General features: G+C 41.6%; 1 protein-coding gene across 1 annotated transcript; it reads left to right on the top strand.

Moving 5' to 3' along the window:
• Positions 1–2119: 2119 nt before the first annotated feature.
• exo1 (exonuclease 1) lies at positions 2120–20396 on the top strand (the record flags this gene model as incomplete). Its single annotated transcript, XM_079168471.1, has 14 exons — positions 2120–2178; positions 3737–3933; positions 6135–6254; positions 8394–8517; positions 9031–9168; positions 10568–10780; positions 12091–12278; positions 12417–12519; positions 12610–12823; positions 14483–14669; positions 15884–16433; positions 16570–16659; positions 18097–18278; positions 20285–20396. The coding sequence occupies exons 2-14, from the start codon at positions 3773–3775 to the stop codon at positions 20394–20396; spliced, it is 2382 nt and encodes a 793-aa protein (XP_079024597.1). The 5' UTR covers positions 2120–2178; positions 3737–3772.
• Positions 20397–27766: the final 7370 nt, after the last annotated feature.

The following is a 27766-nucleotide window of genomic DNA, read 5'->3' as shown; positions in this document are numbered from 1 at the left end:
CGTCTTAATTGGAAGATCAGTTCAAGTAAGAAAGATGAGCTAAATTTAGGGGAAAGTTTTAAATGGAACACCTAGAAGATAATATAATTATTATAGATTATATAATAATGAAAGATGATGTTTAGATTATTGGTGTGCAGTGTGTGGGTCTGCAGCAAATACCTTTCTTTTAAAAAACATAAACTTGGGCTTTGAGAATATGTTCAGGTGCCTTCAGAACAACTCCAACATCAGCATTACAACTTGAAATGGGAGAAATTCAGCTAGAAATAAGAACACAGTATTCCCTGGATTACTGGAATAATGTACAGAGACATTATTCAACACAAGACACATTAAAGCCTTGTTGGAAAAGTAGAAGAGGGAAACAAACATTTTGGGATGGACAGAACCAGCAATATGTCAAAACAACAATTCATATTAATTTCACTCACACTTTAATGACCAAAATATTAGGCTACATTAAATGCTAATGTTTAAGTCTTGAGCGGAGACACTCTAAAATCTGTATATATTAAAAAAAACAAAAAAAAACTGTTGACAGAAGTGTAAAGCACATCCTGTCTGGGGATTCTCTCTTCTCACTGATGCCAAACCTGGACTCCTCAGGCAGGAGGTCTGCAGTTGACCATCTTGGATTATCCTCCCGCCTGCATGCCCACCCCACATTACCCCATAGTCACTCAGTTGATATAGAAACTAAGGATATTGTGACCGGTATTGACGACAACAGCTATATTTATATTTATGTCATGCTATATCATGTTACCAATACACATATGATAATATAATGTAATCCAGTGCCTCTTAAATCAAACATTCTCTCCACCTCCCTACACTTGGATTTTGCATCAAATTAAATTACCATAAAAGAGACAATAACAAAGTTAAAGATGAACTTGACTATCGGGATAATATCATTATCGTGAATTGTTTTGGCCACGATAATTGTGTATTGAAAATCAGATTTTCCCTCAAACAGTAGGGCCCCTGCTTAACAACTCATTATTATACAATATTTGTACAGTAATGATGTTCTAAGTAAAACACAACAATTGTTATATGGAGTATGTCACCCAGTCGCAAAATAGACCATCTTCATTGCAGACATTTTGACTCCATTCCACTAAATGTCCCAGTAAGCCATGCCAGTGAGTCCGTGAGGGTTTAGGGCTGTCCCACTGTCAAATCATCGAGTGTTTGAGGGCTCTCTGGCAGACATTTTGAGCCTTTTATGAACCCTTCCCGTAAGTCAGCATTAGATGCAGACTTTACCTCAGGGAGTTACCTAAGGGAATTAACCATCGCATTGCAAATCATTGCAATGTGACGTTAAACACGGGGTAACCAGTGGACGCATGGAGACGTAAAAAAAAGGCAAACAAAGGACGGCTGAGTGTGTTCAGCCTGTCATGTTAGATTTACTCAGAAACATTCAGGGTTAAAGATGGAACAAAAAAAACATGAAATCAGAGAATATTAATTTATTTTTATTCATCAAATATTTGATATTGTCATTGAAGATGTTTTGACAAAAACAAGTAAATAGATGATTTGAAATGTCCTCTCATCCTCTCATGTGCGGAAAGAGCCAAGACGTATTATCACGGATAATATAAAATAAATACCGACATTTGTACATCATATTTGTTGTCGTTGTCATGGTAACGTGATATTTTGCAGCAAAGTGCTGTCCCATTCATATTTAAACAATTTCAACCCCTTATAGTCCCTCACACTTGGGCCTACAATCTCGCAGCCCGTCAGCCACGCCTTCCGCCCGCAGCCGACTATTGAGAGAACTCGGCAGCAGCACCGGCGTGCCTCATTTGAAGAGGCGAGTGTGGGGAGCTGTACTTGTTACACATGAGCGGGGAGAGGTATGCCATTTAATCTCTACCAGTTGATGGCCAGGCAGCAGAAGCTGGTGTGGGGGTTGAACCAAAGTAAACAAAGCACAGGTTGGTAGTACATCAACTATATAAACATGTTAACGGGGTGTAGCGGTGAGGTTTTGGAGCGCATCTCATTTCCTACCGTTAAGCCCCCCCCCCCCCTCCGGTCATCTGGCCAATAGCAGCAGATCACACTGAAATCCTTCTTTTGCCGCTAAAACTAAACTCGCTCCAACTCCTTCCTTGTCAAGCTGCCTGTATGAGTCGAATTATCAGGAAATAAGTAAGTTTTACTTCGACATTCGTCATTATATTGCTTTTGCGTGTTGTTTAGGTCAGTGTGTGTCATCTTTGACATGGGTTGCAGCCACAGTCAGCGCTATGGAAGCGAAGAAACTGTCCACCTTTTTCAGTTAAGTTAACGTTAATTTATGAGATAACAGATGCCGTTCAATTAATTTTCAGCTGTAAGGACAATAACGATAATGTCACCTGTTTAACATTTGATCCGGGTACTTTCTTTACAGATTACGAACATTATATTAACTTTCAATTTAATGTTGACTTGCTTAAGCATATGCAGGTTTTATTACATAATACGATGGCATTTATACTTTCTTGAGGTTTTGAGCTAAATTCGGCGGTCATATCTTCCCCAAACAGGTCTTACTATCCATTTTAAATAGTGTTTGGTGTTAGCTAGCTTTAGCAATCTATTGTGTTTTGGTGGATGAATACAGCAGGATTAACCGATAAAGCGTTCACCCTGGCGGTGGGAATTAGATATGTTGGGTGCACTCCGCATCAGAGGGTGCTTAATATAACGCTGCGGTCTGAAGTGGTGAAATAGGTTAGCGTGGTATTTCCGTTCTACGAGAAGTAACGTTACAGCAAAGTGTAACTTCAGATTGTAACGCTGCGGTAAGTACAACAGGATTCCATCTCCATTAGAGAGCTGCATTCTCAGTGATACTGTAGTCCTATGTAGTCACTGCCATTAAGCAGAAACAAAGGATCAAGTAGTTCTTTGTGAACCCTGTTTTTTTGACATGGAAGCTGTTGGTCACACAGGATGGTCACGGCACCTAGAGGCGCACATGTCCGAGGATGAGCTCAGTGCACAGCATGAAATCATCTTCTCACCAACTTCAACTCAGCTGATGGCTCAGATTAGAAGTTTTTGGTGATATAATAAATATACTAAATAAAAATGAGGAATAGATACAGAAATGTACGCAGCTTTTAAAAATATATAATTGTGTTTACAGATATTGCCTATCTAAACTGGCCGTCAACAGCAGCAGAAGATATTGATATATTGTATATTGTAGCATGCAATGTCATAATACTAAAATTCGACAACAGGTTCCACTTTTGTATTTGGACAACAGATTTTGCCTCTAAATGTGACAAATCAATTGTCAAACCTAGTTTCTTTTCACTAACGGGAGAACATGCAATGAACCACAATGTCTCCGGTTTGATTCCAGCTGGGGACTTTAGCTGCATGTCATTCCTCATCTCTCTCCCTCTAAATTTCCTGTCACCTCTCCACTGTGTCAATCTAATGAAAAAGGTATACGTTGCCCTAAAGTAATCAAAAAGAGACAAAGCCATAAGATGAGATTGCCTTTGCAGAGAGTCACACATCTGAAGGGCTGGACAACACAGTCACACGAGGGCCTGGATGGCAACATGCAAAAACAAGAAATCCAGAGTCAACATTGTTAGCATGTGTGGAAATGGAACTCCTGTATGCAGGTGTTGTTGTGGATATACCTTTTTCTCACCGAAAGTGTGAGCAGTTGTTTTTAATCAGTATTTTCCTGATTGTTTTACAGCTGCAGAATCAGCGTGGCTCATATCAGCAGCTGGAAATGGGAATCTCTGGACTCCTGCAGTTCATCAAAGATGCTGCAGAGCCCATCAATGTGAAGAAATACAAAGGCCAGACCGTGGCTGTGGACACATACTGTTGGCTGCATAAAGGAGCATTTTCATGTGCTGAGAAACTTGCAAAAGGAGAACCAACTGACCAGTAAGCATTTTTATTATTCTAAAAAAAGAAAATGTGCTCAGAAATCTGTTAATATTCTGTAATTGTCAGTGGGGTTCTGCCTATTTCTTGACAATGTCCACTTATTGCAGTGGGGTCCAAGCATATAGTTGATATGCTTGAATGGCACTCATAGCCCCTGTTCTTCTTTTCAGATGTTTACAAAAAACCCTTTTTTTCAAAGCCAAAATATAATTTGGTAACAAAATATGTTAAACGTACTATACAGGCACGATAAACACAGCAAGAACAGTAAGCAGGTTAAGCACGGTAAAGACTAGTGTGCTCTCAAGGCTTCACAGCTTGAACCAAATGATCCAACCAGCACAGGCAGCATGTCATATCTTTGAACCAATCAGCTAGGGCGGCAACAACGAATCGATAAAATCGATAAAAATCGATTATTAAAAGAGTTGGCAACGAATTTCATTATCGATTCGTTGTGTCGCGCGATTATTACGCCACTCAGTGAAGTGTAGTGAGGTTAGTCACTAGTGGCTGGTGAGGCACTGACTATTTCAGAGTCAGATTTACAAATATATGAACCCAATACCCAAACCTTAAATCACCATTCAATTGGCAACTTGCACATTGACTACTGGTTGTTTTTTCATATTTCATATCAGCATTCTTTACACACATTGGTAAGGTACATATTTGATTGCACCGGGAGCGTCTGCTCCGCGATCTGTGACCTGCCCCACCAACCTGTTTTCAGACGCGGAGCGCTCGCGAGCCACCCGCGAAAATCTGTGTAACAACCACGGATTTATAAAGAGAACAACAAACACAGGTTGAATTGCTGTTGATTTGGTCATATTTCCCTGTTTTTTTAGAATTGTTAAAGCTTAGATATTTAATCTTCAACATTTGCAAGCAAAATAGAAGAAGAAAAGTGTAGAAGAAGAGTAACGGCACTACAAGCATGAACCTGACCCGTGGGCTCTCGCGCGCCCCCTTCAGTGAGGCAGAGGTACTGTTTGCTCCCCTCTGTGCTTCTTCACTGCGGTTTCTGTCAGATCAGCAAGACTAAATATGTTCTACACACACGTGAAATACAATACATGACCTATTCTATGGAAAGAAAGGACTTATAATACAAGTGTCTACAAATATTACAGTGGTGACAAACAATGAGAAAGCAAAAGGCACGCGTTTAACCCAGTTTGTTAGGGATTGCGCAATCTGAGGTGAGGCACAGCTCTTCGCTGCCTCACCTCGCGTGTCTCCTCTCTGTTTGAACAGGACATGAGCACATTCAGCGATTTTGACTATAAAAAGGAGGCTCAGCCTCCCCTGCCTTACCTGACCGCACGTCCCTGGTCACCCAATAAGTGGCAGAGATGTTTGAGTGTTCACAGCAGGCCCAGTCGCCTGAATAAAGCAGCTAGGAATAATGGAATAGGACTACGGTTCTATTTTGTGGGTTTTTCTCTGAACTGGGTCCATGATTAAGAGGGACGCATGGTGCATGGCCGTTCTTAGTTGGTGGAGCGATTTGTCTGGTTAATTCCGATACCGAACGAGACTCCGGCATGCTGACTAGTTACGCGGCCCCGTGCGGTCAGCGTTCAACTTCTTAGAGGGACAAGTGGCGTTCAGCCGCACGAGACTGAGCAACAACAGGTCTGTGATGCCCTGAGATGTCCGGGGCTGCACGCGCGCCACACTGAGTGGATCAGTGTGTGTCTACCCTTCACTGAGAGGCGTGGGTAACCCGCTGAACCCCACTCCTGATATTAGTCTATTTTTTTTAATTATTACTTTCACAGCTCAGGGATGTTCGAGCAACCTGTTTGTGCACTTTCTGAAGATTCTTTGCACTGTGAATTTGCCCTGTCAGTTCTGTTTTTGAATAAAGGGTTGGAAATTAATGCTTTTTAGTTTGTAGTTTTTTTTAATCCGATTCATCGATTAATCGAACAAATAATCGACAGATTAATCGATTATTAAAATAATCGTTAGTTGCAGCCCTACAATCAGCTGACTGCAGTCGTTTATGGCCCTAATTAAGCATACTGCAATGAAACCAGGTAACTGTCTATCCTGACCAGCTCAAATACAGCAAAATAGAAAATGTTTACAACTATTTATCTATTGTGTCAATGTCACTAACAGTAATTTGGCAGTGAGGTTTGAATGTCCAGAACTGATATTGGCATTTTTATTTTTTTCAATCCTAGGTATGTGTGGTACTGCATGAAATTTGTGGAAATGCTGTTGGCCTTCAGTGTCAAACCAATTCTGGTGTTTGATGGACGCAATCTGCCTTCAAAAAAAGAAGTGGAGAGGGCTCGCAGAGAGTGAGTATTTACCTTTATTGTGCACGAGTGTATAGATGCACGACACATACATTTCATGGACAGCATATTATACGGTGTACTATGCACCATAGAACATGTATGGCTTGACCAGATAGCTGGAGCTAACAGCTAATTATCCACAGTGTGCAAACCGCTTTTCCTCTTAAACATATTCTCCTCAAGTTGATCTCTTTATAAGCTGTCAGTCATTGTCGTTTGTTTTCGACCCTGTGTGCACTGATGACGTTACTTGGAAACCGGCACAATAGACCAGCAGATAAAATGCATAAATCTCATTGGTTGGTACATCTGAAACAGAATGACTGTGTTTTAATCAAGTTGATGGACTGATTGTTCAGTGGTTGAAGATGTTTTCCCTTTTATCTGAATGTCCTCTGGACTCTGAAGATAACAGAAAGTTATTCATCATAACCTTAATAGCATCTACCCGGGAGACACTGGTTCTTCAGGCAAAATAAAGCAGCAGCAATAGTTCAGTCAGAAACAAAACAAAACACGGCAGCACTGTTAACACATCGGAGAGAATTCCACCGCTTTTTCAACAAAGTGAAAGAATTAAACTAATTGTTTCCATATAATGTGATGCCATGTTATACATGGTACTTACAAAGAAAGTAGGAAACATTGAATCATAAAACAGAGCTCAGCTCAGACTACATACATGGTACGCTTTATACTATGGTGGCCATTTTCTATAAAGAGAGGGAAGCACTGCTTTGGCCCAATCCCAATGTCCTCCCTTACAGACCGCGAAGTCCGTGAGGGTTTAGGGATGTCCCACTGTCAAATTATCAAGTGTTTGAGGGCTCTCTCGTAGACATTTTGAGCCCTTTATGAACCCTTTCCGTAGCCTACGGGAATTACCCACAAATCCTTGCAATGTGACGTTAAACACGGGGTAACCAGTGGAATCATGGAGACGTAAACAAAGAGGACGGCTCAGTGTGTTCACTCTGGAGTATTACATTTACACAGAAACATTAAGGGGTAAAGATGGAACAAAAAATAAACCAGAGAATATTTATTTATTTATTTATTCATCAAATATTTGATTTTGTCATTGAAGCTGTTTTGACAAAAACGAGTAAATAGATTATATGAAGTTACTTATCTTGTGAGGAAAGATCCTGAAGACGTTCAAATCAGGGAGTACAAAGTATAAAATAAATACACAATTATACATCATATTTGTTGTCGTTTTCATGGTAACGTGATATGATGCAGCAAAGTGCTGTCCCATTCCTATTTACACCATCTCAAGCCCTCACAGCCTCTCACACTCAACCACTCACCAGGTGACGTCAGTAAGTCCTTGAGGGTTCAGGGTTTGAGGGTTTAGGGGGGACATTGGGATTGGGCCTTACCCTCTATTGGGAGGAGCTTCACCACTGGATCACATCAGTGCTGATACTGTTGGGTGATTGATTATTTCTCAATCAACAGAAATTTCTTTTGTAGTTGTTTTACAATTTAAGTCATTCATCAAGCAAAAACCGCTGAACAACATCTCAACTAAGGATTTGCTGCCTTTCTCTGTGTTATATCATTGTAAACCAAAGATCTTTGGGTTCTGGACTGCTGGTCGGATACATCAAAGAATTTGAAGCTGTTTCCTTGGACTCTGAGGAACTGGACATGTTTTAATTTCAGAGAGCAAACCATTATAGGATTGCTAAAAAAAAAAGAATTGAGAGATTCATCAAATAAATCTCATTCATATAGTTAGAGTAGCTACAAACTGGCCTTTTGTGGACTGAGCGTATCTGGTTGAAAACTAATAAATACTGAGGCCAAAGCTGGGAAAAGGATATACAGTAGCAGATCACTCACACAGAAACAAACCCTGCAGAGAATCTTGTATGAAGAAAGAAACCATTTGTGACCATAACAGACACTGAAGCTGCATTGTCATCTGAGAAGAACTGAATGCACACGATCATCCAGTGTTTTTCATACCTGGTAACAAACACGCTCAGACAAAGCTTGGCCTGTTGGAAGGACTCCATTCCTACAGAGCAACATTGTTATGTGTGAAGGTGCAGAGAGGAATGTACAGACCAGGTGGGACCAGACAGCCCCTCCACAAATAAATACATGTTTCATTTATGTACTTTTCAGGCGTAGAGAAGGCAACCTTCAGAAAGGCCGACAGCTACTACGTGAAGGCAAACTGTCGGAGGCCAGAGACTGTTTTACCCGCTGTGTTAACATCACCCCGGCCATGGCTCATAACCTTATTAAGGTGAGGACTCACTATCTCCTGCCAGGCTGAAGTCAATGGTATGCGTGCCTTTTAGTCAAGAAGAACCAGAATCCACTCGCATTTTGTCAGTCAAATGACAGCACTTTTAATTTTTGTATTTTAACTGCATCATTTTACACAGAGCAACAGCATGAATGTAAACTGAGTGTTGATGACCAAACAACAAAGCTCACTGTGATTGAAATGAAGGGCAACGCGCCTCATTTCTGCTCCAATGTCCTTAGCTTCAGGGCTGTGAAGTCAGTGAAGTCAGCTAAACTACTTTTGAACCAGACCCAGTAGAGCCCTCTACCGTTTCTCTTCCAGGTTGCATGTCAACCCTGCCAACATTAGAAAGGCTATGAGAATATTTAATTTGGGCATTTAGACCCCACAGTTACATGCTTTGCTTTCTTTGTTTCTCTGAAACGTTCTTTTATTCTTAGTGGTTACATCCAGTGATGTTGGTGTAGTCGTGTAGAAAATGTTTTTTGTGTTCTTTTTTTAAACCAGGCTGCCAGGGCGAGAGGAGTGGACTGTGTTGTGGCTCCATATGAAGCTGATGCTCAGTTAGCGTACCTCACTAAATGTGGTTTGGCCCAGGCTGTCATCACAGAAGACTCTGACCTGCTGGCATTCGGATGCAAAAAGGTATGGAGTACTAGATCCAGGGATCCAGCTCCAGCTCCATGGAGAAAACCATTCTTTGTACGGGGATAGTTCTCATATTAGCGTGTTGAAACTGGTTGAAAATCCATCTGTAGCCATTGCCATAGAAACACGTCCGTAAGCCTAAATCTGCAAAAGTGCATGCTTATTGACAGTCAGCTGGACCATGACCCAGATGTGTTGCTGTGAAAGACATACATGAAGTAGTTTAATAAAGAGAGTGTTGATGTTGTCACTCAGCCCCTTCCATCGGTGTATGAATGGGTGAATGATGACATGCAGCGTTAAAGCGCTTTGAGTGGTCGGAAAGACTAGAACAGCTCTATACAAGTACGGTCCATTTACCACCACCGTTAATTATCAGAATTACATTTTCACAACAAAAGCTCACCTAAACATGTTAAAACTAAATCAAATGTAACCATGAATAAAGTTTGTGAACCAAAACGGAATGGAGTTATAGAAACTGAGAGAAAAGACTCGACCCAACTGCAAGGTTCTAAATGTTAAAAGACCGATGGAGCCAGAACATATGGCATTTCATTTGACATTTAAATAGGAATTTGTCATTTAGCTCAATTTGCTAAAATGATTGTTTATGCAATTTTAAAGCTGCTTTTAAGGTTTCATTTTCAAACGGGCTTATGATTCACTTGCTAGTCCATAGGGAGAGCCTCAGCAATCATGCACCAGACCATCACTTGCAGTTGGAGCACATTCACTCTTAATATCTAACTGTTTAACAGTGATGTGGATATATTGTGGCGCACAATGTAGATCAAAAAGCCACCAGCAACAATTCAGGAACGCGTATAAAATTAGATTTATTGACTGTTCTCAGTTCACCTACTTCATGAAATCACAATCACATGACCAGCTCTCCACTCATTTTGTCTTTATTTCACAATAAGAGCACACTGCTACCCAAGATAACTCCATCCATGATTTACAAATCAATTCTCAAACTGCTGGCAATCAACCAAATTAGCAGGATGAGAATGAACCGGATTATTTAGCCTGATATCAGCTTGTTAGTTAAGCTGCCTTTGAAGAACAGGGCCCTGATGGTTCTCTGGAGAAGGGTAATGTTATTGGTCGTTGTCATCATTCAAACCAGATAAAAGTTTGCATGGGCAGAGAAAGGTATTAGTGCTTATTTTGTGTTCTTCGGTAAGAACAACAAGTAAGTTGGCTGTCCAATGAGAGAGACAAATGACAGACTATATCAGATCTGCGTTAGACAGTGAAACAACACAATCGCACACTACAGTGTTGATCCTGTTTGCAGCAAACCAGACCTTAAACATAGCCTCATGTAGTACTACCACTGCTCTTACATTGCCACCAACTTCTAAATCATTCGTCTTTCCCAATCATGCAGGTGATCCTCAAGATGGACAAGCAGGGCAACGGCCTGGAGATAGACCAAAGCAACATGGGCCGCTGTCGCTCTCTGGGGAACATTTTCACAGAGGAGAAGTTTCGCTACATGTGCATCCTCTCTGGATGCGACTATCTGGCCTCCCTTCATGGCATCGGCCTAGGCAAAGCCTGCAAACTGCTGCGACTGGCCAAAGACCCTGATATCCTCAAGGTGAGACCAGATGGTGAGATGATGAAGTTGGATTATGCATCTTACAAGGTTACTACTATTTGAAGTTGTGATTCCAGAGGTCTCTCACTTTTAAGATTGATGGATCAACATAGAAGCGTATGCCGTACACCAAACCTGCTTCTGGGGAAAGTACGTTTAACTCATCTGACTAAAGTCTGGAAAACAACCCTCCAGCGTCTCTCAGATCAGCTTGTGGAAAAAGGGGTGCAACAGATTTAAAGTGAGACTATATAGCATAAAGTTAAATTCATAAGCTAAATTGTTCTATAATTGACATTAAGGACTTTTGAGCATGACACTTACCATTTACTAACTTTTTCTAGACCTTTCAACCATATTCCAAATTGCTCAGTAGTCATGGAGATATATCAGTTTTCATCTGCGTTTAAAACAAGCCAGTCAGAATTCTGACTCTGCTCTACTTGCTCCTCCGGAGTGCTGCTAAAAATCCTCTATTTGAGTCCGTTCAGTGTTTGAACTCTGACAGTAATGTTTGCTGGTCGCAACACCAGCCGTCGCAGTACATTTTGATTTGAACCATTATCCCCAAATTCTTGTTTGTGGCCACAGTGTCCACTGCTCAGACTCACTTTAAAAAACAAAACAAAACAAACATGTTTTACTACAAACCTTTGACTTCCAAACTCTGTTATGAAGAGAAACATTGAATCTAAATATATCAGATAGGTCTAATAAAAAAAGAACCATACAATTGACTCAATAAATGATTCTTTGCTTACCCCGTCTTTTATTTATACCACTAATTCAATAAATGTTTAGAATATAATAATACAACTAATTGAAGACAGACTAAACAAATGACATTTATGATTATATATTAAAGCTACTACGTGGAGCTTTCATTTTGTGTTGATTTTGGCAATCCCTTACAAAACGGTAGTGTTTCTGAGCCCCAGAGTCTGTTTAGAAAATTTCATATTTTATTAATTTTACTGCAGCAGGATCTGACGGTCTGTCACACGCTGCAATACGGGCTAGGCCTCCAGCAGCGTGGTGTCTGTATTTGCTCCCAGCAGAGACTGGCGGAGCAGCAAAGCTCTGCTCCGGGCAGGAGCCGGATCTGGATTAGTCCGCAGTGGGCCGGTTGCTGCTGGGGGCACCGCTGCAGTCTGAGCTGAGGTTTTGGTGAACCTGCATGATTTAGTCTGATTTTGCCGGAATCGTACCCGGTGGCACCGATGTCGAGCATTAAGTTGGTAAAAGCTTGCAGCAGTGGTCCAGTGGCCCAGTGGCAGACGGTTTATTGAGAGCTTTTGCTGCCCTGTCAGGTGATCAGAAAGATGGGCCAATATCTGAAGATGAATCTAGTCATCCCTGAGCAGTACATTGAGGGATTCGTCCGAGCCAATAACACCTTCCTCTACCAGCTGGTGTTTGATCCTGTCAGGAGGAAGGTCGTACCTCTCAACCCGTACCCAGAGCACATCGACCCGGCCACCCTCAGCTACGCTGGACTGTATCCTCCTGCCCTGAGTCACATCGTATGTAGTGTCTCCTTTTTCAACAGTGGAAACTATTTGGTTTCATATTATTTAGAAAAGGGAAATTGTAAGTTCCTTGCAAAGTATTTTGTCCTTGATGACATTGAATCCAGAAATCTAGGAGATGACAAAGGGTTGCAGATGGCCTTGGGAAACCTTGACATCAACACCATGGAGAGGATAGATGACTTCAGCCCAGACAAATCCATTCCACAGGTGTCAGATCACAGCCAATTTTGATAATCAGGTCTCCTTTAACTAAGTGTGTTATTTAATTTAGAACAACTTTGCAAATGTCCCTTTTAGCTTTCTAAACCACGCAGTCGCAGCTGGAACCACTCCCCAGCCCCCAATGGGCCTAGTGTCTGGAGTGGAGGCTTAAAGCCAGCAGCAGTTGCCCCGCCCCTGTCCGCTGCCTCCCCTGACAGGCTTCCCTCCACCAGGGGGAAGGAGAGAATCATCAGTTTGGTCGGTCTGAGGCTGTCCTCCAGAGAGCTGCAGGTGAAGAGACCACGAGAAGGTGAGCTATTAACATGCAGTGTTTAGATAGCTGCATGCTTTTTAACACTAATATACCCATTTTACCCCGTCAGTAAAGAAGTCGACTTCAGCGCAAATATCTGATTGGTTGATGACGGCTGATGATCATAGCAAGTTAGGCTGTGGAACAATTTAAGGACAAGGTTTAGGTTTGAACATCTCCAGATTTCTTAGTTGGTCCCCACTGCTCATCTGTACAGGATATGAATGGGCTTTTGGTAATCTGATAATATCCAACTCTGAAGCAAGGAATCTCTGTATGTATCATTAACCGTCAAGATCAGTCACTTGCATGCAGGGCTCTGTGGTTGATGTGCTTAACAAGCCGCCCAGCTTCCCCGATAACCTGATGCACAAACCGGTTAAATCCCCAGGTCACCCGTCTGGGAGAGTTAGTGGCCACAATGTTATGTGTGTCGTCGTGGACAAATGCAGCCACTTTGTCAGTAAGTCTCCACTGCAATTAATTAAGTTGCCATGTTGTCAGCTGTGTGTCTGCTTGGTACACTCGGTCAGGGTTTCCCCGTGTGTTGCAAGTTCTGCATAGAGAAAGAGTGTGACGATGAGTGAAGCTGTCGGTAACGTTAAAGCTGTGAATGTATCAGTGAAGTGTATGTTCAGTTTATTTGTCGTTTAATAAATCCGACAACTCCTCAATGCTAAATTATTGTCTCCCTTGCCAGCTAACTGCTGATTAAAGGGAAGGGGGTTAGCAACAACTTCGGCTCAGGCTCACTTAAGGTGGGCTGACCTTCTTAAGGTGGACCAGCTATTCTCCTTTCAGCTTTTTAATTTGACATTTTCTTTGAACTGCTTAAATTATAGAATAATCTGTCAAAATTCTGATCATCGGTTAAGCGGTACATTTTTAACAAGTAACCAAATTCCTCTTCACTTCCCTGGAGTCAACGAGCAATGAGTGACGATGACAACCAGGAGCCAAGCAGTCAGCCAGTACCAAACGGGCACTGCTCTAGTATTGATAGTACCAAACGGGCACTGCTCTAGTATTGATAGTACCAAACGGGCACTGCTCTAGTATTGATAGTACCAAACGGGCACTGCTCTAGTATTGATAGTACCAAACGGGCACTGCTCTAGTATTGATTAAAAACAGGATTTATTTCTTACAGAACATGTACTGATAGAAATTTGACTTATTGACTAGTCTAGGCTGTTTTGTTGTGCCTTTTGTTTAGATTTGTCCTTTTCAACTAACTGTTTTTTTGTCTGTAGGAGTTTGAAAAAATATGCTTTCAAAGATAGTTTGCAGGCATAAAGCAAAAACAAGGAAACCATGGAAAAGTTCAAAAGAAATAGATGAAATAAAATGGAAACAAATAATAAATAAATACTATAGATTCATCATAACCGCATTAAGCCGATGTTGAGTGTATTGCGGTTTAGTTTACTTTAGATTGTGGTGATAGAATTGGTTTTACAGTTTCACCCAATCCAGTCCTCCTTTTATGAACTTGAATTATCTGCATGTTATTGGTCCTTTAGGAAACAGAGTCACTGTGGCAGCAAAATACTAGCTCGGGAATACAAATCAGAATGGATATACTAAAGCAAATAATAACAGCAGCAGTTCCTAGCTTATAAAATCTGGACTGTATTTATCTTTTTCCTCCCATAGACTGTAGTGTATCAGATCAGGATGTGCTCCAGCAGTACTCGTCCTCCAGTCACAAGCGGTCCAGGTCAGACCAGCATCCAGACAAGCCAACATTAACCAGTCCGCTTCGGCCACGCAACCGCTTTGCAACCCTGCTGCAGAGGAGGAACCAGGAAGCTGAGGAGGACAGCCAGGCCACATGCAGCAGGTGACATCACACCTAATGATCAGCTCCTTATCAGAATCATTGATTACTAATCTAGAAACATATGGTTACCATGGAGTACTTTATGGCAAGCAACACAATTAGCAAGCTCACCAGCAGACCGCTGGCTACCTTAGCTAACTTGATAATTCCATCATGCTTTCATGCGACACTGCTTACAGAAAATGATCTGGACAAAATTGTCACTTACTGTATCTGGCGTTAGGAATGTGCTTACGATGTGACAAGAGTTAGTGGGTGAAGCATTAAGTTGTTTAACTAATTTGGCCAGGTTAATAGCTTATTACAGAAGTTGAGCCCAACAGCATGGCCAGCGGAAGCCTTACTCTTCGCCGCTAGGAGACTACTTTGCCGGGACGAGAGCAGGCTGGAGCTAGCTGACTAGCCTGCTGTCCTCTCTGGAGCTTCTGTTTGCTCTCCTGGTGAAGTAGTTTGCCAGCAGAGTTTGAGTTGGCTAATATGGTCCTGTTGGTTAATGTTAACTTACGCAAGTGACACTCAACACTCAATTAACACTGGCTAGCAAGTTTTGTTAATGTTTTCAGAGAATTATTCTGGCTCCACCTACACTCTGCTCAAGCTGCCCTGTTTTTGTTCTTGTCCTTAAACCCCGTAGTGTGTTTCATCCCAGAACACATCTCTCTGAGAGTGTTCTGTTGGAGCTTATGTTTCACCTTCTGCTTGTAGACTCGCAGAGCGCATCCCAATCGGTTGCTTGAAAACATCCCGAAAGTGCCTCAGTAGCATCCTGTGACCACCGCTTGACTGTCCTCTTGGTCACAGGGAGTTAAGAAGTACCAGGTCGTGATTCAATCTTCCCGGGAGGGTCGGGGCTTAGTTTAGGTCTCCTGAAATGGTAATAAAAGCATTGGGGTGTTGAGTCTTTGGTTTAGCGATGACGGAGTGGGCGGCTGATGGTGGGATGTTACCAATAACAGAGAGCATGAACTCCCTACGCAGATAAAATGGTCAGACTCTCACAGCTCAGTTCCTGATCCTGTTCCTCCAAAGTGTTGAAACCACACCATATCCATATTAACAATATGAGCTAAAATAATGTAAAAACAAGGCAATTGAATACAACAAAATACACAGGACGTTACACAAGCTTCTGCAACAGGCTGTCGCTCGAGCAGCGCCATCTTGCACAACACTGTATGTTATCCTGATGTGGTTGTGTTTATTTCCACATGTAGATTCTTCAGCGGTTCCAGTTCAGCCAGTCTGAGCACTAAGATGTCTGCTCAGGAGGATTTACCTCAGGATGAAGAGAACCGAGCAGGGAGTCCCACTCAGGACTATTCTCCCAGCTCCCAGACCAAGGACAGTGATGGTCCAGACATTCCATCGGTGGACACCCCCAGCCCGCCTGCATCACCTAGCACCACATCCCCCAGTTCAGTCGGTCAGGGCCCCAGGCTGTTTCAGTGGTCAGGCAGCTCCTCCACGGCTGAACAATTGAAAACGCCTAAGTCCATGTCAGGCCTGTCCGCCCTGCAGCAGTTTCAGTATAAGAAGGAGAGTTTTTCCTTGTCCACAAAGACCCACAGACCCCCCGGAAACATGTCACCCCCACATCTGTCCTCCACTGATGGAGAACCCGTGAAAAATAATGACCTCCAAGATTCACCTCCCTCGCAGGACAGTGCCTACTTCTCCCAGTCCCAGCCTTACCTCACTTCTGGCCACAAAGAGAAAGTCCTCACCGACAGCTTCTCCTCCTCCTACCAGGAGGATGCTGCAACTGTGTGTTCCTACAAATCCTCCACCGCCTTTATAAATGTTTTTACATCCCTTGTGGTTGGGTCAGCCTTCACAGGCACATCATCATCAGAGTGTCATGGTTCATGAGTTCTTACATGTCTTTCATTTACTTCCTCAGGAAAGTAATTCAAGCAAAGATTCTGAGCCAGAGCAGATTCCCACACACTCAACAGAAGCATATCGGAAACCTGGCACGCTGAGATCAAAGGTGGGTTTGTGCCTAAGTTACGTCCAACGTTGTGGATATTTGGTTAAATCTTAGTTCATTATTCTTCAAAGTCTCTGAGTTGTCCCATAGTTTCTTTACCATTAGACCGTGGAGGAGGGTTGTGTCAGCCTGCCTCACGGAGCTGTAAATCTCCACTGCATTTCATTGGCATAGTGTTTAATGTCCCTTGGCAGCATGGGAAATGTGCTGGTAATGATTTCCACAGTGACAAGCAAATTAGCTAATATTACCATCCAAAAAATGCTATTGCTTGTTCGTATATCTCTAACCAATCACAATCATCTTGAGCGGTGCTGAACACGGGATTCAGCGACCGAGCCCGTGCAAAATATAGTGATAGTAAAAGGGGAGAACAGTGCTGGCTGAAATAGGCGACCAATTGGCAATTGGCTTATACCCACAGTGTCCCATATTAAGTCAGACTAACCATCATTTAACTAAGGAGAAGAAGTCATATAACCATTAAAGGCTCCGGACACAGGGCTGTAAATTCTGAAAATAAAGCACATTGTAATTTCTCAATATACAGTAATTCAGTAAAGCTAAACACATTTTACATACAACATCTACATGTTCTGTGATTGTCGAGCCATGTCATCTCACATATGATATCTTTTGCTCTCAAGAAGCAGCCAGTGAGCAGGGACCAGGCTCTAGAATGACATGTGTTCTCCTGTTGCATTAGATGAGAAGATGATATCAATCATGTCTGTGTGTTAGGTACAGTATTGAAGGCAAGATGTGGTTAGCCTAGCTTAGCATAAAGACTAAACTGCGAAACAGCTAGCCTGGCTCTGTCTTAGGTTCAAATATACACCTACCAAAACCGAGGCGAACTGATTACCAACTTGTATTTCATGTAGTGTAAATGAGAGCAGGAGGGGAAAGAATGGAAGTTTAACTACGTGAGAACTACCTCCCTCTTTAGTTTTTCCGTTCTCTTTCTCACTCTCTCACCAATTACAAACTCAAGAAACTACATTTCTGTTTGTGTTAAGTCAGTATCAAAAGAAATGTATCATTAAATCATTACATTTCTATTTTTCTGACATCTTTGTCAATATTGAACAGTAGACAATGGCAGACTGAGGGATATGACATGCAACGAAAACTCGTCGGTGGTCATTAGGTTGCCCTAGTTAGAGCAACTAACGTTTTATTTCACAATAATGCAACAGTTTGTTGGTTGAGTTCATTTATTCTGTGGGACCACCGTGTCTTAAAGTAGAACATTTTACACTTCTTAGGACAGCCTGCATTCAAACATGCACGTATTGCAGAGAGATGCCGCTGCAATAATGGCGATCAACTTAGTGTAATGATTTTATCATCTCATTGTTTATTTATTCAGGGTTTTGAAATATATTTTCCTCTGTGGTTATTCTTGTGTCACATACATGGTCTTTGTCCCTCCAGGTTTCAGGTCTGTCGAAGCCAAAGTCCAGCAGCCAGGGTCAAGCAGCAAAGGTGCGAACACTGGGCCCGGCCAGGGCCAGTGGACTGAGGAGAAAGTCTGTGTGTTCTTCCTCCAATAATGAAAACAACCCTGGGGTCCAGGCCACCATCAGCAGCCTTTGGAAGAATTTCAGCTTCAAAAAGTAAAAGGGAAACTCTGTAAAGAGATATAATTATTGATAGAATACACTACACTAGTTACAAGTTCCAATGTTATAATAATGTTAAAAGAGTAAGCGCTTTGTTATGCAGTTGTGAGAAGGGGTGTAAAGGTTCCCAGTCTGGGTTCAGTGTGGTTCAGTGGGAAAACAACGCATGCATAAGGATCTGTTTCTTTACATTTATTTTGAACGGAACGTAGTGCAAGTGTCAAAGACAGACACAATCCTACTGCTGGGGCTGAGGCTGCATTTTACCCACGCAGCTTTGGTAAACTATCATACTATAAGAAAATCAAACTACAATATAAAGTAGAAAGTGTGTATCTGCAACAACCACCACTGTATTGTGTGATTGAATGAATTCAGCCTCACTCCAAAACTATTGGTGTCGCAAAGCTTGATTTTACTCGCCCGCAGTGAAGCAGGCGTGAGGTGGGCGCTCCAGGAAATGAGTGTGTGAAGGCTCTGCAAGTTGTCTCGACACTTGGTCGTGCACCTCCGAATTTTAGTAACTAATTGTCTGAAGATCTTACAAATAGTTTTTAAGTGCTGGAGAAACTAAAAAAATAAATCTACATCCGTGTAAATATTTTGCAGCCAAATCAAATAGAGGATATTTAACCTTTTTTGTTTCTTTATAATGCATTTAATGCTTGACTTCTTTCTGTGCAGGGCTTTTCTAAAGGCAATAAAGTAGTCCATGAATATGAGATATGAGTTTACAGTAAATTACGATCCCTCCCTAGTATTGAGGTGGGAGGTTTATGGCGTTTGTCCGGCCGCTGGCATTTCACAGAATACTGCAACAAACTGCCCGTGGAGCGTAAACGCCTCTGTGTGTTCAGAATTTTGTGGCCTTAATGTTAAATTGTTTTTCTTTTTATGTTGTCAACATGTTGGCTTTGCAATGAACTAATACCTCAGACTGTTTACATCATTTCAAGGAAATGGAATGTTTACATAATAAACAATTTTACACATAGTGACAAGAGCTGTAGTCATTTATAGTAACATAGCTGGGCTACTGGTAAGGCTATGAGGTTTTCATTCACACAAAGTATCAGAAAAAGTACTGTTGTGCCATCAGTATGGAATTCAAGGTATCTGTACGTATCAAACATTTTCAAACCATACCCAGCCTCACCACGCTGTCTGCCCGCGTAGCAGCGGCTAAGTTGCAAAGAGGTACATCAGTGTGTGTGTGTGTACTGTTAGTTCCATCAGCAGTTAGCCAAACACACCATATGCAGCAATAAAAGTGAGCCAAGTAACAACCAGGGATGTACACAACCAATGGGCTGTAAAGTGTCATAAAACGCTCTTCATTCAAAAACAAGCATTTAGACCATCCTAATGACTTTATAAACCCTTTATGAAGATGCCAAGTAGTACAAATACATCTAACCAGCCGTCTGCACAGGGTGTGTGCTGACGCGCATCAGCGCAGCATCACGGGCATTTCCTGTGACTTGAAGCATTTCTTTAGGCTTGAAGTCTACTGAGTAAACTGCTTTCTCCCTCTGTGTCTCTGGCTGCAGAGAGAGGCAGAGCAGCTCTTAAGCTGCTCCCCCCGCCGGTGAAGAGTAATGAGTGAGGAGCTAGAGGTCAGCCATCAATCAATGGCAGTATCAAAGAGGCAATAAAAGGTGTTTTGATAAAGTGTGAGCCATTGCAATTACGAGACGTCTTTGAGCATGCAGCAATAAATAAGCACCCAAAATATGCGGTTTTGAGCGGCGGTATGCGAGATTAGCCGTGGACAGACACTCATGCACACACTGCCTATCTCATCATCTCCCAGTGAAGATAATAAAACCATTGTCACGGTAGGACAGAGGAAGCGGTTTAAACCTTTGACTAACTCCCACTTAGATATGGACAATAGTGTAAACTAACTGTCATGGTGACATCACGGCTGTAATGCCAGTAACTTTAACCGGTGATTGTTTTAAATAGAGCAGTTCTAAAACCGCATTTGTGTTTTTCAGAGATTCCCAGAAGATTAGTGCGCGTAAGAAAGGAGAGCCCATGTCTCCTGTCAAAGACAACCTGCCGGCCAGCTCTCCTCAGACGGACATTACCTTTATCACCAGCTTCTGATGGGCATAGTATGTGTATGGGAGTGAAGCTTTTAAACATACCATGTATGTTTAAAACGTTGATTTCTCATGAACCTGTTTTTCTTAATGTACAGTTTTAAATAAAGCAACCGTCTTCTAATGCAAATGTATCTTGTGTGTGGTGTCGAGTTTCCTAACTAGACTTAAGTTGCATGAAGTGGAGTTGCATCACATCTTGTTGTCTGTTGCGTCAACACACCAGCCAAAGAATGTGTCGCCTAGTAGAAATGCACAGTGCATACTTGAGTGTTTACGGAAAAGGTCCGACCCACATGCCAGCTGAGGAATGTGGCGATGAGACGTCTGGCTTCCTACGTCTTCAGAACAGTGTCCAGTATCTTGACCTGTCGGCCTGAGCGCATGCTTTTTAGTGTGTGGAACAGAATACCTTCTCTCAATCCAACAATATCAGATTGAGTGTGTGCCTTCACCCACCTTGAGTAGTGTCATTGGAGAGCGAAAAAAAGCTGACCTCCGGTCTGGTGTTGTCAGCCTACTTGCAGTTTGGGTCTATGTGGACCCCTGACTACCTGAGTCGATCAACTTGTTTAATCTCATGCTAAGCTGTTGTTATTTATGACCTCTCTACACATTCTGCATGTTAGTGAGTAAGCAGTTCCAATAAGGAGTATTTCCCTTTTCAGATTGTTTTATTTCAATCATTTTTAAAGGCCCAAAGACTTAAAACGGCAGAAGAAAATTATCATTTTATGTTGCAGTGTTTTTGTCTTTTTTTTAAACCAGTTAACAGTTTAATTATACATTTTGTATTCATTTTGCAACATAAAGGGCTATGTTGTAAAAACTATAGGCCTCCTGCTAATTGAACAAATACAATGTTCATTTATTTGATAATTTCTAGAAAAGGTTTATGCTTAATTCACTCCTAACTGGCTGTAATTTATATAACCTGCAACAACCAGTTGGAAACATTAACATGTTTTTGGTTTTGACTACTTCAAATGACCCCCCCCCCCCCCCCCCCCCCCCGTTCATTTTTAAATCTAAACTGTAACAACTTTCTATATATCTCTAGTGAGATTTGAGGATTTGGGAGTTCTAATGTACACAATGGAAGGAGCGACAGCTGAGCAGTACAACAGGTTGACCTCTCTTCCGTAATGGTTGCTGCAGGGAAGTCAGTGTTGTGTCGTTTCAATTTTGTAATCCCACTCTTGACGAGAATTTCTTTAGCAGGTGTCAGAGGAGATGGATGGAAGAGAGTTGCTGTGGGGCAGAATACCTGAGCTAATCCAAATACCAGGGATGCTTCACTTTCAACCTGCTTGATTTATTGCACAAGAGACAGTGGCCCGACTGACTGCTGTAGCCTTGACACGTGTTCCTAGCCAGAACACAACACTGCTAAGAATCGGGGAAGACACAGTGAGGTGTTTTTGTCTTTAATCACATTATATCTACTTGTTCTGCCTGAACACATGACGTATGCAGGGTACCACAAGTATGAAAAATGGTAATCACAGACAAACGCTATTTTAGTCAAGACAGACGTAAACAAGTTCTTAGATCAGTTAAAAAAACAAAAAACTTACAGTTCAGTTATTTCTGCAAATGCCACCTAGACGTGTTTGTCTGCAATTAAAGCAGAGCAGAGGACATTGTTGCTCAGTATGGGAATTCGAGGTTTATTAGGCCTCAGATGGACTGCAGGTGTTATTCAAATGGGAACATGCAATATTTAGGTCACATGTATTCCAATCAGAAATCTACAGTTAGGTGTTACTGTTACAAACAGGGAGACAAATATTTAACATGTGGATGAATTACCAGTAAATATTTCATGTTCCAGGGTTGGTTCACGTAAACTTTTACTTCTTCGTGCTTGTGCAGATATGATGAAGTTAGATTTACAATTATCCAGCCTTGTTTGGAAAGCTTATGGAGGTAAAGCTTCTGCTGTGTAATAGATGCAGAATGTGTGGAATGGAGTATGGAATCATACTGAAGTACAGTGTGCGTACGTAATTGGTTACTTTAGATGTTCGGTGCATCCAACAGTGTTTAGTGAGTTTAGACAGAAGTCTGTGCTTAATGTGTCTCTACTCTGCACACTAGTGTGGTAGGAATGCAGTTTCACAGCATTCCAGTTCAAACACATGACATGAGCAGAGACTGTATCAACACCTACTCTGCCGATTGACACTTTTTTGTTACAAGAAAATCAAAGTCAAACTATCCAAAATCAATCATTTATCAATTAGTTCGTCATCATATAACTTTTGCTGACTAAAGTTGACAAAAGGCTGTACGTACATACCGAACAATTAGACAATTTCTAATCCTGATTGTAAAGCTTGAATTGTTTGGTGAAATCTGACACGTCTCAATTCAGGAAGCACAGATCTGTTGGAATCTGAGCACTTTATTTCCACCCTGCTTCCAAACAAACTGGTTTTCTGAAGGAGTTAAAGTCAAACACACAAGAGGTTCTCTTAAACTGTCAGGACTGAGTTAGAAAAGAGTTCAGGTAATCTAATAAAAACAGCGTCTTCAGAACTAATAATTAACATTGTTACATTTATTGTCAGTTTTGTTTCTGAGTCCGGGGCCGATACCGTCAGGTTCACCTGCTGCTCTGCACACCTACACGTTGATCCCTTTAATGCAGAGCTGGTGCTGTAATAATACAGCACTGTCTACGCTAGTTTAATGCTCCGAATAGTCAAAGTATCCAGACTCCGTATGTGGTAAACACACACCTACCGTATATTTGCATTGATTATTTTGCCGTATTTCTGCAAAAGTAACCTTGTGCTCCTTGACTGAAACAGTTCAGTCCCAGTTTGGGACCTGTGGGTCTTTACAGCACTGAGGCACTGGTTCTGAAATACATGTTGTCATTTGCTTGATTTGTCTGACCTTACACAAACCTTGTTTGAGGAACGGCTTCAATAATGAGGAGTAAGGGTCGGTTTGGAGACATCGTACAATATAACTGTGAAGGGATGTACTTATGACCTCGTACACATTGATTGTGAGTTGTTCCACTCAGGAGTATTCTCCCCTTCTCAGACTGCTCTATTTGAATCGAGACCTTAGAGCTAAAACTATGTTGTTTTGCACAATAAAAAGGAAAAGAAACACTCCTTACTTTCAGAAAAAAAGAAATCAAATAATATGTCTCTAAATGTTTTATTACTTGATATTTTTGTTTTTATTAATTCTGCAAACTGTTCATTTGTAGTGACAGTATATTGCATTTGCTAACATGAAGCTGTAACTGTTGTTTCAAAGCCTTTTTTAGTATCATTTATAAATGTCAATGTGACTTCTTTAGTGTGAAACAAAACACACATTCTGGTTTCACAGAGTGGGAGAGACTCCTGCTGGCTCTTTAAATTGTTCTTACTTTATCTTCACTGTTACTCAACATAGAAACAGGACTCTCCTGCTAATGTAACCACCTTATAGCTTTATATTATGGCCACTAGTTTGAATGGTTTCTGAGAAATCATGTTGTGGCATGTTGGACGGCTCTCAATGCTACGATACCTAAGAGGCCAGTCAGAGTCACGAGTCAGGCCCAATTAAAAACATCTTTGTCATTGCAGTTGAGAACACAACACAGCACCTGAGTTGCGGAATACACCCACAATTGACACGTACACAGCAAAATTCTTCATTTATCAGTACTGAGCTGGAGGCTGCAGCTCAGTACTGATAAATGAGGAATTTTGCTTTGAACTGAGAATAAGGCCAGTAATGAGGGGAATGCTGTTCACCGGCCGGACAACAAAATCCTCTGCCGCATCACCTGCAACATACCAGTTATGTTGACTATTGCAGACATAACATGTGTGCTGTTGTTACAGTAGAGGAGGTGTTTATGTGTGCATCTTGGTTTTACCAGTTCCACAGGTATTCATTAAAAAGCACAAGTTTGGACCTGAAACTGAGGCAGTGAATGAAACATGAATCGAGGAATTCCTGTTTTCTATCTGACTTCACAAAAAGCAGCCGTTGGCTAAGAGACATGTACGAACAAAATCACCATCAACCCCTCACTCACAAAGTACTGTAACTTTTAGTTTATTTGACAGTGAATCTGTGTAAATCTGATTTCAACAAATCTCACCAAGATAGTCTCAAATGTAAATCGAAGGGGAATGCTGACAATCTGGAGCTTAAGAAACCAGTCTCTTTTTTTTCACACTTTATTTTTTGCCTTTTCACCACAGACAGACAACACATACACACAAACAAATAAAATAAAACATTTGGATTGCTCTGTCTCTTCAAAAACATGATAACTCCTGTGAGGTATTCAGGTTGTGTTATCGTTGACATGTAAACATCGTCCATTTCTCCCACTTCTCACGACATCGCTCCACTTCAGCTCTTATTCTGTGAGGTAACAGTTCCATATCATACATTTCATTTTCAGCCCTTCATCTTGTGATGGTGGTTCTGCCTTGTGCCATCTCTTCGTGATAGCCTTCTTACAAGCTGTGAGCAAAATGTTCAGCAGATCCTCGTCTTCTCTTAACACAGTGTCTGCTGTCATGTTACCAAAGTAGAGAAACATACATGACTTATGTCATAGCCCAGAACTTGGACTATAACCATATGGACATTTCCCCAAAACTGTACAATTTCCGGCCATAGCCAAAATACATGGGAGTGGTCTACATTTACTGCCCCACATTTCCTCCAACATGGTTGGACAATAGACAGACATTTGTTTGTCATTTGGGGAGTAATAGAAAATTTGATGACATTCTTCCAACAGTGTTCTCTCCAAGTACGCGAGGAGTTCTTGTTCCCATTTCAGTTTTACATAAAATGTTGTATTTCCTAATTGTTCCATTAGATGTTGATATATAGTCGATATGATTCTATACTTCTTTGAGTTATAAACTCCCATTATGGTTCTAATTAGGTTAATGACACAAGAAACCATTCTTGTGTCTCAGTTTATGCAGAAATTCTTGGAGAATTAGATTTGTTTTATTCGAGAAATCTCAAGTAACTTCAGCAGCTTCCATCATAACTTTCTATCTATTTACACATGTAACAGATTCTCTCTCTGTGCCTGTACCAGGGCTTCATACTGAGCTCAGTACAACAGTATCCATGCCCCAGCTGCTGGGAATAAAGCTGGTGAAATCATGGACAGTAATCACTGTGAATTAATAATCAAGATTCAAGGACAATGCATTGTCATTATGCAACACAGGTTTGCACAATGAAATCCAGTTGCAGCCAATTTGCTTAACAAGAAAAAATGACTAAAGAAACAATAATGCATTTCTCTGCATTTTTTGAATTTGCATAAACAGTGGCAACACAACAATTCACTGGGGAATGTGATATAATCTGAACTGTATGTCGCTTTGGATAAAAGCGTCTGCTAAATGACTGTAATGTAATGTAATTAATATGGCTGATATCTTAACATAAAAAAATGAAACGTGAATCAGCTTTGACTGTGTTGGAGCACCAAGCATCATTGATGGAAACAGAGTCCACCTCATCTCGTCCCACCAGAGTCCTGCTCTCTGTCCTGCAGATTGAATACAGATGTGGCCAGTGGTGCCATAGGGGTACTGGCCGGTTTCTGCTGGCGTGTACAACATGTCGAAAGGTAGTTTGTGTTTACACCTTTTCAGAAAGGCCGCTGTGAGAAGCTTAAAGAGTTGATAGCGATGATGCACTTGTGCAGTGTATTCAGGGGGGACAGGGAAAGACTGAGCTGTGTTTTCTCCACCTAGACCTGTACGCTCTGCCTTTTCTCCTCCACTCTTCCTGCTGTATCTTGTGTGTCACACACACATGCACACGCACACACACAAATGTACACGTATGAAGCTTTCAGCAGAGCATCATATAGGCTTACATTACAACAAAATCATCTTGCGGGGCCGATGCCCGTAACCATAGTAACTCACTCCTTCTGCATGCACACAGCAAGAGAGGAGTGAGAGAGACGCTGACTGGGTTCACTCCAAACAACAAGTCTCTGAAAAGGTCTGAAGTCGGGGGTGATGCTCAGTCCATTCTGCTATAGTGACCTGTCTTTTATTTTATCCCTTTTTTGCAGATGCGCTGTTTAATGAAGGCTCTGCTCTCAAGGGGAGGTGAGATCGGGACAACCCAGTGTCATTTCAGAGTAAAAGACATTTGATCGTTCTACCTGTTTTATGGGCCGGTCAGACTAAAAAAAGAAAGAAGAAAAAGACAGTTCTGTCAGCCCAAAACGCATGTAGGCCCATCATTCATTTGCCTATCAAAGCTCATGTGGACATACATATGGAAATAGGATCGTTACAAAGCTCCATCCTCCAACACGTACAGCTGCAACCGGGAGATGAGGATGACGATGAGCTTCGTCCTCATCCTGCTTGAGTAATGTGTTCTGAAGGACTTTGGTGGTTCATTGGATGTGTTCAATGGTAGATCTTTCTACTCAATTAATTAGTAAACTGAATGAACTCTGGTCAAATATCATGACTTCAAGTACAAGCAATATCTTCATACTGTATTTGAAGTCAAGTCAATAATGGCAACAATGGAAACATATTCTCAGAGTCCAGTATGAGGCAGTTTCCCTGTCACTGGTCACTCTACTGTTGGTGTGGGGAGTGGGGACACAGATGGAGGATGTACTGTATGCATCTCTTCCACAGAAACACAGACTAAGAGAAGCTTTTGGTTTTATCGTATGGTATCCAGTGTTTGGAGCTTGACCTTATTAAACCTGAGCATATTGGCCTCTGCTGCTCTGATTGTACTAAGTGTGACGCATTTGTTTTTGAGGTACCTGTAGTTCTCACAGCAATAGGGGCCCTGGTCGATTCCCTGGCTAGACGGGCCTTCTGTGCATGTTTTCCCCATTGCAGCATGTTTTTCTCCAGAATCTCCAGTCCAAAGACATGCAGCTTAGGTTAATTGAGGTCTCTATATTGCCCGTAGGTGTGGCTGTGAGCGTGAATGGTTGTTTCTCTCTCTATACCTGTCCAGGATGAACCCTGCCTTTGCCTAATGCCAGCTGGGACCGGCTCCAGTTACATCATTTAGTATTTTATTTTATTTTAGACATCCTTCGTTTCGCAAGTCGTTGTACCAGAAAGCACTTCACATAAAGTTGGAATCTCACTCACCAGCTTACTCCCTTGTCGTCCCTCGATGCATCTATATTGCTCATCGTTTAGCTATTGTCTTTGTCTTACACTGACAACACCCTCCTTAGTCTCTTCTGTACACGTTGTAATAGACATCGTGTTAATTGGTTGGAAGGGTTGGGTAGTGACTCATACTGCATCCCTTGGTATGCATCTTAGTAAGGAGAATATTGAAGCAATAATATCTTCAAAATAATTTCACAGTAAA

This window comes from Pholis gunnellus (assembly GCF_910591455.1).
Source record: "Pholis gunnellus genome assembly, chromosome: 11".
Lineage (NCBI taxonomy): Eukaryota > Metazoa > Chordata > Actinopteri > Perciformes > Pholidae > Pholis > Pholis gunnellus.
Note: the sequence above shows the minus strand (reverse complement) of the source record. Positions and strands in the feature narration are given on the sequence as shown.